The sequence below is a fragment of the Podarcis filfolensis genome (genome assembly GCF_964270895.1).
Source record: "Podarcis filfolensis genome assembly, chromosome: 10".
Taxonomy (NCBI): domain Eukaryota; kingdom Metazoa; phylum Chordata; class Lepidosauria; order Squamata; family Lacertidae; genus Podarcis; species Podarcis filfolensis.
The window spans coordinates 8,478,441-8,491,977 of record NC_139612.1 but is presented as its reverse complement, the minus strand read 5'-3'; the positions used below and the strand labels follow the sequence as shown (position 1 = coordinate 8,491,977).

The 13,537-nt window shown below is 41.2% G+C and overlaps 1 protein-coding gene across 2 annotated transcripts in view; it reads right to left on the bottom strand.

The window, feature by feature from the left end:
• Window positions 1-384: 384 nt before the first annotated feature.
• Window positions 385-13,537, bottom strand: part of SLC2A13 (solute carrier family 2 member 13) — a 111,481-nt gene continuing 98,328 nt past the window's right edge. The window contains exons 8-11 of one of the 2 annotated variants that reach the window (XM_083575177.1): window positions 11,274-11,395; window positions 9,668-9,820; window positions 8,146-8,299; window positions 385-5,096 (exon numbers count right to left, since the gene is read on the bottom strand). In XM_083575177.1, the coding sequence (XP_083431303.1) occupies window positions 5,087-5,096; window positions 8,146-8,299; window positions 9,668-9,820; window positions 11,274-11,395 (439 nt within the window). In that variant the 3' untranslated portion in view covers window positions 385-5,086. Of the gene's footprint in view, window positions 8,300-9,667; window positions 9,821-11,273; window positions 11,396-13,537 lie in introns of both variants that reach the window. The other variant, XM_083575176.1, reaches the window with a different exon arrangement.

Here is a 13,537-nt window from a genome sequence, read left to right as displayed (position 1 = left end):
GTCTCTTTTTCGGGGTTGTTTTGGAGCAGAGAAAAAGTTAGTTTCCTTGGGCTCTAAAGTTAAGGGTGTTCACTGAAGGAAAGTTTACAACTCCAGGAGCCCAAACCACCATTTTCCTGGGTATGACTGTTTAAAGTTTGCTGAATGAAGGCAAATGCCAAAATCTGAGACTGGTTGACATCATATTGGAATTAGAACCTTTGTGCTGCATCATTCAGCAAGACTTCAGGAGTTTAACCTTCTATGAATTTTACTACCACTTAGGAGAGGTAGGTGTCATTTTGCGAAACATATTCACACAATTCCTTATTAGGTTCTCTCACAGCAGTTTCTTGACAATGTTCTTTAAAACTCTGTCAAGTACAAATAAAACCCCAAGAAAGATTTTGTAATCAAGTGCCTCACCTTTATTTTTGTTCATTTACAACTGTCAGACAATTCTTTAATAAAGATATTTATTGTTATGTAGAGAGACACTGAACTTTCAGGAGGGTAATTTGAACATAAAAACATTCAACTGTGTAGCACTACATTGTCATAAAATTTACACCACTTTTTATACATTATAGGCTTGGTTGGTTGAGCAACAAAACGGAATTAATGTTAAATGTGGAGGGAGGGGAGGATGACTGATTCAACACATGCCTTTCTGATGTGACAGACAGAATTCCTCACGTGTTATTTCACCACCCAAATTTCACACGGCGAGGTGTTTGCCTAAAAATCACCTGCATGTGAAAACAAATGCTTGTATCTGGGCGGCAGATCAGTGGAGAGATAGGGGAAAAATATGACTGAATATTCTGCAGCAGGGGAGGTAAGACAAATGTATAACTAAACTTTCTTCCATAAAAAGAAAATCCCTGACATCTAGCTTTCTAAGTGCCAGGAACTTTAAAAAACAAACATAAAACAATACAGTACAGTACCAATCATGTACTTAAACATGTTCCAGGACAGAGGCTCTAATACAGGTTTTTTTCTTTTATATCAATCCATGTGACCCTTGAAGTAGAAAACATCTACTTCCCTTCTTTGGTATGTGTTACACAAAATAAAATAAAATGTCAACATCCATTTGGAAAAGACCCAAAGAATATATGTACTCCAACATTATATATTTATATGTAAAGCTTTATAGTTACACATGCCCAGTTCCTGAATGTAATATAGTTTATATTTATTACATACAAAAATTTATAGAAACTAGTTTCTTACACTAATTTTAACTGCTTTGATTTCAAGAGATGCAAGTCAGATTAGGAAATATGTTTTCATATTGTACTAACAAATCTGTTGGCTAAAATATTTTCATATACAGTACTTGGAACAACATTAGCACTTTGTTACAAAACACCACAGTGATTATCATTGGCACATTAAAAACCTTTCTCTATATGAAAATACACAAAATAAATAACTTCCCAATATTTTTCTTATTTTTAAATCTATGTAATTACCTTTAAATAATTTACTCTCCAGTACTGGAGCCATTTTTACCGAGAAGAATATACTTTGCTGACTTCTTACCTTGAAAACATTATTTCAACTGAAACCATTCTAGGTTACACCAAATGGTAGCTGTACACAAGGCTATTTATAGAAAACAACAATTTTGCAAGAAAAAAAAATGTGACTTGTTTAAATCCAAAGAATAATTCAGGATTATTTTGTCATCAGTAGCTACATTTAAGCTGTCAAAGTTACCCGCAATAACACACGTTTTAATAATAATAAAAACCCCATAAAACACATATTGTAGCCTCACTGCTTCTGGCCTGATGCACATCCAGAAAAGAGGCAAAAGAAAGAAAAACGCACAAATCAATTGATTAAAGTGCTACTCAGATAATTTATCTTCACATTAATTTTTCAAATACTGATTTCATTGCAGCTTCTCTCACGTTTCTAGAAGTTTTAAGGACTACCGGGAAACACATTCGACATTTAGCGATAACCACGGGCACAGTCCACTGGGAGCTTCTCCTATGAAGGGCCATCAAGTCAAACGGAAGATGTACGAAAACATCCATGGGCTCATATCTATAGAATGCAACCAAAGTTGCAGTAACTTCTGAATCACTCGTTTTGAGCTAGTACTGGGTGAACATACCTTGTCACCCTGGACCTAGCTCAAAAACAAGTCTAGCCTTTCAAAGTCCAAGCTGGGGTTGGTGGACAGTTCAGCTTTTAGGTCCCCGTGACTACTGGTGACACTCTTCACCCCCCTTCTACTGCCGCTGAGAATTAATTTTAATTCCTCCAATCTGAATTGAGTGAGCTGAGAAGACGTCAAAATAAAAACTCACCGATCCAAAAGCAACGGATCCAGAAGCATGCTCATTAGGTACATTATGTTGCTTAGAGACACTGGGAAGTTAAAGCTGGCTCTTTGACATGCCTTGAAACGATCTCCCACTAGGTAAATTTCAGAAAGGGGAAGCTGGAGAAATTGGAAGCTGGAGTCCAAACAACCATCAGGCCAAATATGGGCTTCCACTGTAATTAATGGTGCTCCTTTATTTATTTTTAAATGGGCACACTCTTCTGAATCCATCCAATTCTGAAATGTGATGCCACCCCTAGTTTAAGCCAACACAGTTCTTCTTGGTGCACAATGCTTGGCATGTATGTTGGCTATATGCTTATATGCAGTCTGTAAATTTCTCAGCCAGGAGCCACCAAGCTTTCAGGGCCACTGGGCATTCTTGGAGTTTTGAGAAGGTGCCATGGGCAGGAGGCACAAATGGCTACCGTGGGGACATGGCATAATGGATGCCACATCTCTGAGATGTGGGACCAGAAAATGGTGAGGGCATTCAGTGATGAAAAGGGCATCTGCATCAGCTACTACTGCACTCACTCGCCAAGAATTTGTACATCATTTCTGTTCTGAACAGATGGGAGGGTGGGTTGTCCTGGCATCCAATGAAACATGGGCATGTTTAAAGGACCATGTTTAAAGGGGCATGGTCAATATAGGAGGGGCCAAGCCAGTGCAAACAGGAACAGAGCAGAAACAGCCAACAGTTTCTGGTGTCTTGTGGATTTCTGAAGTCACCATAGGAGATACTGGAGGATGAACTGGCACCTACTGGCACAAAGTTGGCAACTCTTTCCCAATGCCTGCTTTGAGATCCCTCTTTTTGGTCCTATCTAGGCGAGTTGCTCTATGTCCAAGATGGCACGCATCCTTGTACAAAGCCTTCTATGTTGAATGGGACAGAGTCTACTATTTTGGTATATTTACTGAATACATTCCAAACCCGCTTAATGTTCTTTAATCTTTACAGAATTCTCAACGACAACACCTCATCCTTACTAATAGTGGGCATCAATCATAACCTGTTTGCTTGGCATTTCCCTCAGTGGTCTTAGACATTAAAAACATATTGACTTCCCATTCCTAATGTGAGCTTCCTTCAAAATAAATTCTACATGATCTCCTGCTCTCATTTTGCTCATAACAGTGCTTTCACTATAATTCACAGGACAATAAAAGTTATGGAAATTAAGTCTGGTGCGCATATAACAAGCAAGGCTACTTGTTTTTATTAAGTTCCTAAGAACTCACCCTATTTACTCATGCTTAATAACTTAAGGGGGGGAGAGAATGTATAACAGAAAATAAATGAATATTTTCTACTTAGCTAAATCAGTAGGGCATGGGACTCTTAATCTCAGGTCGTGGGTTTGAGCCCCATGTTGGGTAAAATATTCGTGTATTGCAGGGGGGTTGGACTAGATGACCCACGTGGTCCCTTCTATACCATTCTATCGTACTATGAGACAAATCAAAATCTACCTGAATGTTGAACAAAATAGAAGATATGGATAAACCAGGGCGGGAGAGACAGAGTTAACCAACAATCCTGAATTATCATTATTTTCCAAAGGTGTGTTTGTAACAACGATGTGCTGTTTTAGATAATCACAGAGTGGGCTGCATGGTTTGTGACAAACATCTATTTAGAGCAATCACCTTCTGATTCAATCAGACAAGCAACAAAGAAGTGTTATTGTCCCAAAGCAGGTAATTAGAGTCATAAGATGGTGTGCATACAGTACCAATCATCTGCCTTATCAAATGTGCTCCCTTGGACCCAAACTGGTATGGTCCATTGCACACACAACCCTAGGTGTAGACAGATGCCACCACTCCAATCTTGCACTGCAAATTTTTGTGCCCAAAGGACCTGATCCTCAGACTGGAAGCCTCCGTCCACCTGCAGATTGCTTTTGCTAAGCTAAGATGAGTTCTTAGAAGAGGTATTTTAAGATTTCTCAAATACACCATATCTGAAACTACTAACTGACCTGAAGCACAATAGATCTGAATCGAACAGACCTAGAGAAACATGTGGGCATTAGAAAGTTTGAATAAAAGTGTTGTGCTTAGGTATGCTGTCCGTGTTCTGTTACAAATAAAAGTCCTAGTAGAAGAGATGGACCTGCTACATTGGAGAACATTCAACATTAGTCATACTTAAGTGACGTCCACTGATTTCAATGGGTCTACTCTTGAGAAGGGCTAAACTACATATCATCTATTGTAATTAAATAGCTGTATCTCGAATATTAAAACTAGGCTTTTCTGACAAAGTTAAGATGTAAAATATAAACAAAAATATGCTGTAAAATAGAAACATTTCTCCTTTACTCTTTGATTATAAACATTCACAGATTCCAAAAATAAAACCCCCAATTTTGTAGGACTTTTTCAAGTAACATTCGATTCATTCTTATTATAAGTAATTCTTGGTACGGTGACTAAGGCATTATTACAGCATAAAGCAACATCAAAAGGAAGACTTATGCCAGCGTGTCCAGAAGGGAAAATAAAGCAATGGGAAAAAGGTGGCTGTGGATTTTGTGCTCTTGTTAGTGAGCTCAAATATACTGCTTTCAGCCTCTAACAGGTAAAGAGAGGGGGGAAATGTCAGGCCTGGCTTTAAAAAAATATACTCCCTAAGAAGATAAAATATGTTTCAGAAAAAGAGATGAGGATGGCGGATGGCTGAACCTCATTTGAGAGAATGTCAAAGAACCCAAATGCTGGCTAATGCTTTTCCGTTGATAAAAGACGTCAGCGCAGTCTGGAAAAATAAGAAAGTTAATATAAATGGGAACACTATTTGCAATGCTCAACACATGGGCTTGTGACAAGGTTCTGTCTGGAGCAATCGTCTTTTGATCTGATTGGGAGAGCAAGGAGCAATTTTTATTGTCCCAAAGCAGATAACCAGAGCCACAGAAGACAAATAGATCACCAATTAAACACCCATATCCTATGTGGCTTTAAGCCCCAACCCTGCAAATTTCTGATATCAATTTGAAATCTCCTCCTGGGCGTACATTTCCCCTCAATTAAGGCTTTAGGCAGGAAAACCAGTAAAGGCATATTTAAGGACTGGCCCTATTAAAGGCAGCATTTTGGCACAGACTTCATTATCACTGGACTTTATTGGTCATAGCAACCAATTCCAAGAGGATGTTTAAGGGGCAGGCAGAAACCAGTTTCATCATAAAAGCAGACCGGTTTGGTGTATTTGCCTATTTTTAAAAGGCAGATGCAGATTAAACCCATTTTAAGGCAACGCTGTTCGTTTGATGGAACCATACATTTCAAAGTTGAACGGTGGCTGTGGAAAATGTGGAATTGTTCTGGAAAGAGAGCAGCTAGCTTGAAAAGGTGAAGCTCTACACATCGGAACCTTGAGAAAAACAGCACTTCCTTTCCATCAGTTCCCTGCCTGAAACATCAAAAGGTTAAAAGGGCAGGTGGATGTTTAGCAGAAAGAGCCAGTGGGAATGCAAGTCCACTTTGGGGTCACTCTCATGCCAAACCTCCCAAACAGCTTTTCAAATGTGGGTTTTACAAGCAGCACTTAAAAAATGAATGATTAATTTGCTTTTTAAAGGTATCTTTTGCCGAAGAAAAGACTTATTTCCTTTCTCCCAGTCACAAAGGAGGATTCATATGCCTTAAATGCAATTTGGAAGAGGCTATAAACTACACATCGGGGTCTATAATATTATCCCCTTAACTGGTTTTTTAAAAATCCCAAAAGTCTCTTGAGCCAAATGCTATCCAAGGGAAGCAGAATCAGAAGGGGCAGGGGGAATAACAGGAGACACCCAGTTAATATAGCAGAAATTTGATGGCAGCACTAACTCTTTGATTAGTGCAGTTGCTAACCTAGGTAAAGGTAAAGGGACCCCTGACCATTAGGTCCAGGAGTGACCGACTCCGGGGTTGCAGCGCTCATCTCGCTTTATTGGCCGAGGGAGCCGGCGTACAGCTTCCGGGTCATGTGGCCAGCATGGCTAAGCCGCTTCTGGCGAACCAGAGCAGCGCACGGAAACGCCGTTTACCTTCCCGCTGGAGTGGTACCTATTTATCTACTTGCACTTTGACGTGCTTTCGAACTACTAGGTTGGCAGGAGCAGGGACCGAGCGACGGGAGCTCACCCCGTCGCGGGGATTCAAACCGCCGACCTTCTGATCGGCAAGCCCTAGGCTCTGTGGTTTAACCCACAGCGCCACCCGTGTCCCTTAGTTGCTAACCTAGACATGTGCTTTTAACTTCTAGTTCTTCTGCAGAACCACCTTTTCCTTAGGTATACAATTATATGCAGGAGGGGGTAGGAGAACTTTGCGGCCTTCCAGGAGCTGTAGGGACTACAACCACCACCATTTCTGACCACTGGCCACACTGGCTGGGGCTGATGGGAATTTATGTTCAACAGCATCCCAAGGGCCAGAGGATGTAGGCTCCTGATGTAGGCTTCAGAGTGCTTAGAGTGCTTCACACTCATTTCTGTACTAGAGCCCTTTCGTTTTTACTTTTCTGTGTTTAGCTGGAAGTGAATGTTCTGCACAGTATTTAATCCAGAACTATATTACCAACCATGCTCTCCTCAATGGCCAAGAGTCTTCTGTCGTGTTTAGCCATGAGCAAGTTTCATTCAATAAAAGGTGCTCAACCAAGTTAATGGAAAGTTTCCTGCGCACAGGTCCTGCCTGTTTGTTTGATCTTTTGGAGGGGAATAGAGATGAACATTAGTTGCTCCAATGGTGCGTTCCATTCTTTGGGGAGGGCAGAATAAGGGGAAATAAATGGGCGTTAGGAAGCTCTGTGTATCTGCCCCCTCACCCTTTTTATGGTAGAAGTTCTAGCTCACCCATAGCTTCATAAAGGAGAAGTGGCTTCATGAAGGGATCAGCTTTTGTCAAATTTTACCAGGTTCAAGGAAGCAATGTGCATGGATCTGCTGTGGAACAAAACAGACTGCTACCCAGAACTGCCCATGTGAAGTTGTGTTTCAAGCAACCACCCACAACACTACCCAAGAGAGAATGCTAAAAATCAGCGCCAAAATTCTCTGCAGACCTGCCCTGTGGCTGTTCTCGGGGGTCCCTTGTGCAGAGCAATGGTCGTAAAACAGTGGCAAGTTATTACAAAGATAGGCATGCCCAAAGGAAGGAAGGAAGGAACCCAAAGGGCTGCAACACCCTGCCTTCTCCTTGCATACAAATGAATCTACTTTTGAAAGAAGTAATAATATTAAATTACAATTTCCACAGCAGGCAGCCGATTTCTCTCTCTCTCTCCCGCTTGTTTTGTAAGAGGCTGAACACTTTTGTATCAACCCTCGGTTGCCAGGTAACCGTACTTTAATGATTCATCTGGTTTCTGACTAACTGTTCTTTTTCACTTTTTTCAAGTGGGACAAAAATGCATGGTATATATCATCAATTGAGTTTGGTATTGTCAATTCTAGGACCTCAGACATACACCCACCTGGAATGTTTGTATCCTCCCAGAATAATTCCCTCCCCCTCACGATTGTCCCTTTTTGACTAACGGAAAGATCAGGGTCCTGTTTTGCTGTATTCGTCTCAAATGACATGGTTTGGAACAGGAAAGGGAAGCTGGATAAGACAGTAGAAAGGAGAACCAGACCAGAAGCAGGGCAGTGAGGTCATCAAGAGCAGCTCCTTCACCACCACCACCCCCTGCCAAAAACACCACCACCCCGGCTTGATTAAATACACCAGCGGCTGAAAATCATTCCACATCAGAAGCATCATTGTCGGAAAGATGGTAATTACTTCCCTTCACCCGGATATATTCAATATACCTCCCGTCATCTGAATCTGAAATGCCACATGTACACAGTGAGTTCTCAAATAAGCATTCAATTTCCTCCAGTTTCTTCCCTTTCGTCTCAGGAAGGCAGCCGTAGAGGAAAATGAGTCCCACAAAAGCAAATCCCGCATAAAGGAAGAATGCTCCTGCAATACAAACAAACAAACAACCCCCCCAGACACAGAGTTAATAGAAAGTTTTCCTCTAAAACAAAATACAAGGTCACAACAGTAAAAGATCTACTATGTATCTTAGGAAAGTTAAAATGAAGGTTTCAGAAACAAATAATTATTTTAATATGCATTCAAATAATTATATTGGTCAAGATTCCAAATATTCAATTTTTGCAAAACCATGATGGCGTCCCAATAGCACTCAAATCTCATTTAAAATTTCTTTAGTAAAGAGACTTGCTAAAGAATGCAAGTTACCACAGAAAGAGACTGGAGGAACTCAGTAATATGGGTTTTTGGGGAAAGGGCAAAGCTATCAGCTAGATTATGGGATGTGTGTGGCGCTGTGGCTTAAACCACAGAGCCTAGGACTTGCCGATCAGAAGGTTGGCGGTTTGAATCCCCGCGACGGGGTGAGCTCCCGTTGCTCGGTCCCTGCTCCTGCCAACCTAGCAGTTCGAAAGCATGCCAAAGTGCAATTAGATAAATAGGTACCGCTCCGGCGGGAAGGTAAATGGCGTTTCCGTGCGCTGCTCTGGTTCGCCAGAAGCGGCTTAGTCATGCTGGCCACATGACCCGGAAGCTGTATGCCGGCTCCCTCGGCCAATAAAGCGAGATGAGCGCCGCAACCCCAGAGTTGGTCACGACTGGACCTAATGGTCAGGGGTCCCTAGATTACAAGCAGCATGATTTGAAGGCCTGGATGGCCTTGCAGATGCCTGTGCTCAGGAATGTGTCTCCAGACACGTCCTGGCATCATGATGAAGCTGGCAAGGCTTGCCCTGTCAATGGTGGTAACTGCTGAGTCTCCACACCAGGCCCTGGATGCCACCTTAGTTTTCCTAAAGTGCAATGTCCCAGACTTTCCACTGTTCCATGCCAACATGGGTTTTTGTCACCACAATGTCACACAGCCAAGCATTACATTTTGGGAGAGCTAGGATTTATGGGTACAAGCACAACTGTTGGGGAACCAACAGTGAGCACGTGGCCAAGGGTATCTCAACCCTGAAACTGGCCCGGGATGACTCAGTGATGCTTGGCTTGGCAACACACCCTGTCCTTAAAGTGAAATGATTAAAAAATATAAAACATCTACTACTTGGAGGTTTAACTACTCACAAACCATTGAAAGCACTATTACAGCTTTGGGAACGCTGTTTAGAAACAGAACTCAGCAACACAAAGTCTTGAAAAGAGAATATATACACAAGTTTTCTAGAGGCCTTTAAAAAGGAAAGCTAAACTGCCCATTGATAACTTAGCTGATGAAAAGCTGAAATTCCAAAGATCTTAAATGCAATTCTCTTGGTACTATTTAAGACAGAACACACTTCTTACCATAGTACGTCAGATATTCAGCTGTGTGCAGAAATGTAAGTGACACTAGGACGTTGAAAATCCAGTTCACGCCGGAAGAACAGGCATTTCCTGTACTTCTAGCCCAAAGGGGGTATATTTCAGAATTTACTGTCCATGGCATTGGTCCCATTCCTTTTAAAAGAAACATGCCACAAAATCAATTTTAATAAACATTCACATCAAATACTAAAGGATCTTCAAAAATGGGATGTGGTACAAACAAAATGTTGGAACAGTAATATTTTACTTCAGTAGAAAGCCGCCATATGAGGAAAAATTAAGTTACTCAGAGATATAAATCTTATATTGGGGGGGGGGGATATTATTCAGTACACACTAGTGTCTGTTGGGAGTGACAGAAGGAAATGGAGATTGAAGAATACTGTACCTAACTGTGGATCTGATGAAGGGATACTTTTGGAAAGAGGAAGGCAGAAGTCAACCTGTTTTTACAGATGCATAGATGGAAGTATTCCAAACATTATTGTATGTATGTATGGCTTAGAAAGATGACTCTTTATTGTACCTATTTCTGTAGTTCAGAAAATTGTCGTTTGCATAGAATTATTTAAGTACAGTGGTACCTTGGTTTAAGAACAGCTTAGTTTATGAACAACTTGGATTAAGTAGGTGTTTTGGTTTGTGAACTTTGTCTTGGAAGCAGAACATGTTTTGCTTCCTGTTGAGTGTGTTCCATTTGTAAATTGAGTCCCATGCTGCTATGGGAAAGCACGCCTTGGTTTACGAATGCTTTGGTTTAAGAACAGACTTCCGGAACGGATTAAGTTCGTAAACCAAGGTACCACTGTAGTTAAACGCTTGCTCCTGCAATGCTAAAACGCACTAACTCTTCAACACACTGACACTCGGCACATGGAGCCGACAGTTTTAGCAAGAAGAATATACAAAGGATATTGAAACTGGCAAGGGCACCAAGAAAAGCAAAGAGATACGTGGGTCTTTGGGAGATTATTTTAAGTAAAGGAATGAGGTATGGAATGTGTTAACAGGATGCAGAAATGGCAGGAGAATGTAGCCTTAATCCCCCTCCTTTGATTTTTCATTTAAATTTAAAATCAAGGAAGTGAACAGCAACATTAAGGGAACTGGAAAAGGGGGAGAAATTCCTGTAACACTGGGGGAAAAATATGAAAAATCAAAAAGGTATAGTAAAACAAAGGCTGAGTAGCAAGATAATATTAATCATTATTGCAAAGGTCAATCTGTTGAGTTGTTACATTCCAGGAGAGTTCTTGATCCAATATGAGCCTGAGGCTCTCACACGGACGTCTTTCTCGGGGGGGGGGGGGAGAGTGATGAGTGAGTGAACTGGGTTATACCAGTTATTTGAAAGCAATATCTCCCTGCCCACTCTTGTCAGAGAACGGAGGTTTTCAATCCAGTGGCCAAGGAGACAGTGTGTTCAAATAAAGGCAAGAGAGGCAGTTCGCTCATCATTTTCTCCTCAAAGTGAGGCAGGCACACAAATATGTCTAAGACTTTTATCAGTCCTAGAATTTTTCCTGGAATGTAACAGCCCCACAATTTATTCCACATGAAAACTAAACACGCCAAATCTGTTTACCTGGTGCAAAGAAAACCAGGTATAAAATAAGTCCCATGAGCGCTGTCCAAGAATATGGTGTAGGGCAGAAGTTATATGCCCAATATGTCTCTTCAGTTTTGAGTCTGGTCTCATTTGAACATCTGCAAGATAGCCAGCATATAAAACAAAGGTTTAAAGATAAAACCGACATCTATAAGCAAAGAGCAAAACAAAGGCTTAAGGATAAAGTGAGCGCGTACAAGGAAAGAATAAGAATCATTAAGTTATAGCAGGCAGACTCAGACCAGAGAAACATCGTACCTACTGGATAAAAGCAGATCACTGCATGCAGGCAAAGTCTCTAGAAGAAGACCGTTCCATAATACCGCAGGCAGCTTATTCCATTGCTGAATTATTCTTATAGACAGAAACTTGACAAAAATTGATGCCCTGTGTATTTCAGAAGTGTTGCTTATTTTCTTGCCTCAGAGGGTAAGGTGGACAAATATTGCTGCTCTTCTGATCTCCAGAGGGGTAGCTGTGTCAGTCTCCCACAGCACCCCCTCCCAACCCCCCCCCCCCCATAACAAAATAATGCCGTCCAAGTCTCGTGGTACCTAAAGGGCTAATAAATAATTTTATTCATTTGTTTTACTTAGGAACAGTTGCTCATGAAACATCCCGAAGCCATTACAATAAAAACATAGCCATAAAAATATACAGAAAACCGGTTTCGGATCCAGACAGATACAGAACAGGGTGGGGTAAATATCTCCACTTAAAAGGCTTGTCTTCAACAGCTGCTGAAAAGAAAACAGAGATGATATTTGTGTGATATGTTATGGGATGGAGTTTTTAAGGATAGGTGCTGTCATATTAAAGGCACGATTCCTATACCATACGGAATGAACCTCCTGATGAGATGGTATCTGCAGGAGGGCCTCTCAGGTATACAAAGGATGAGGTGGTATTTTAGATATCGTGGTCCTAAGTTGTATAGGGCACTGTACATCTGCACCAGAATCTTGAACTGAGCTCAGTAACAAACTGGTGGCATTGGGCAGTCAAGCCTACTTGCCCACAAAAGCTTATGCTGTATAATTAATTTGTTAGATGCCTCAAGACTCTTGTTGCTTTGCTGCTCTTCCGAGATTCTTTTAAAGCTCAGAACTGCCTCGAACTTTTTCTGCAAGTGAAACACACACACACACACTGTTCCTTTAGGACCCTGGAGTAAGATTCTACACACCGTTGTGGAAGTGTTTCCCCACGCTACAGAAGGCATAAGTGCCCAGAAGGCGGAATGCCATGATCATCAAGTTTCTCACACGGGGAAAGAATAACAACATTTCTGAAGCACGTAAAAACCAGAATGCTGTAGAAGGTAAAAAATTAACCGAATTCTGACTGCAAGCGTGCAGTCAAAATAAATAGGCCCCATTTCCTTTGTTCAGAGACTACCAACAGCAGCAGCTGCCAGGTGGTAAATACTTCCCTATGTAGTTCTACTTCACGCATGGCTGTTCGTATTTCTCTATGCAACTGCATATGCAGATCCATTATCACATGGAGGAGGGGGGGGAGTGAGAACTGGGATTGGGAAATGGTTTCTCCTAGAAGCTCAGCCAGTTCTTTGATTTGGGGAACCTGTCTATGATCAGATTTGAAAGCCACAGGGAGAGAGCAAGCTTTGAATGCAAGCAGGTGTCCAATACAAATCCTAAACTGCTCCCCTTCACAGTCTAGTTTTCCCCCATCAGTTTGGCTTTAATTTTTGAGTGCTTTGTCTGTATTTGGTACTTTTCATACCATTAGCCACCTTGAACTTGAAAATGTTTATATCTGGCAGTCCCTTATAGAAAATAAAGAAATCAAATCTCATGTAGGCTTAAACACATATTGTAAAGATCGTATCAGCTGCAACCACAATCTCTTCTTTCTCATTTCATCCGCTTGTTTTGTATGAAGTGTGATGGCTGACTCCAGTAACCATGAGAGCCTTTGTGATAAGCCTTACATGGTAAAATAGTTATATATTCTCCCATTATTGCTAGTAATTAAGGGTGATGGAGGCAATTTTTGTCTTTGCATTGAACAGCAGCACTACGCACATGCGCTGTGAGTTTCTCCCCTACTAAACAAGTGGATTCAACACATCTAACTCTTTCTCTGACCCACCTTCTATGGCCAGATTCTTGCATTTACGTCAGTTTAAATTACGGACAATAGGATAACAGCTTCACATCCCATCAGCTCCTTTTAGTATTGCCGTTAGTATTTTTTGAGCAGGTGCACAGTGATGA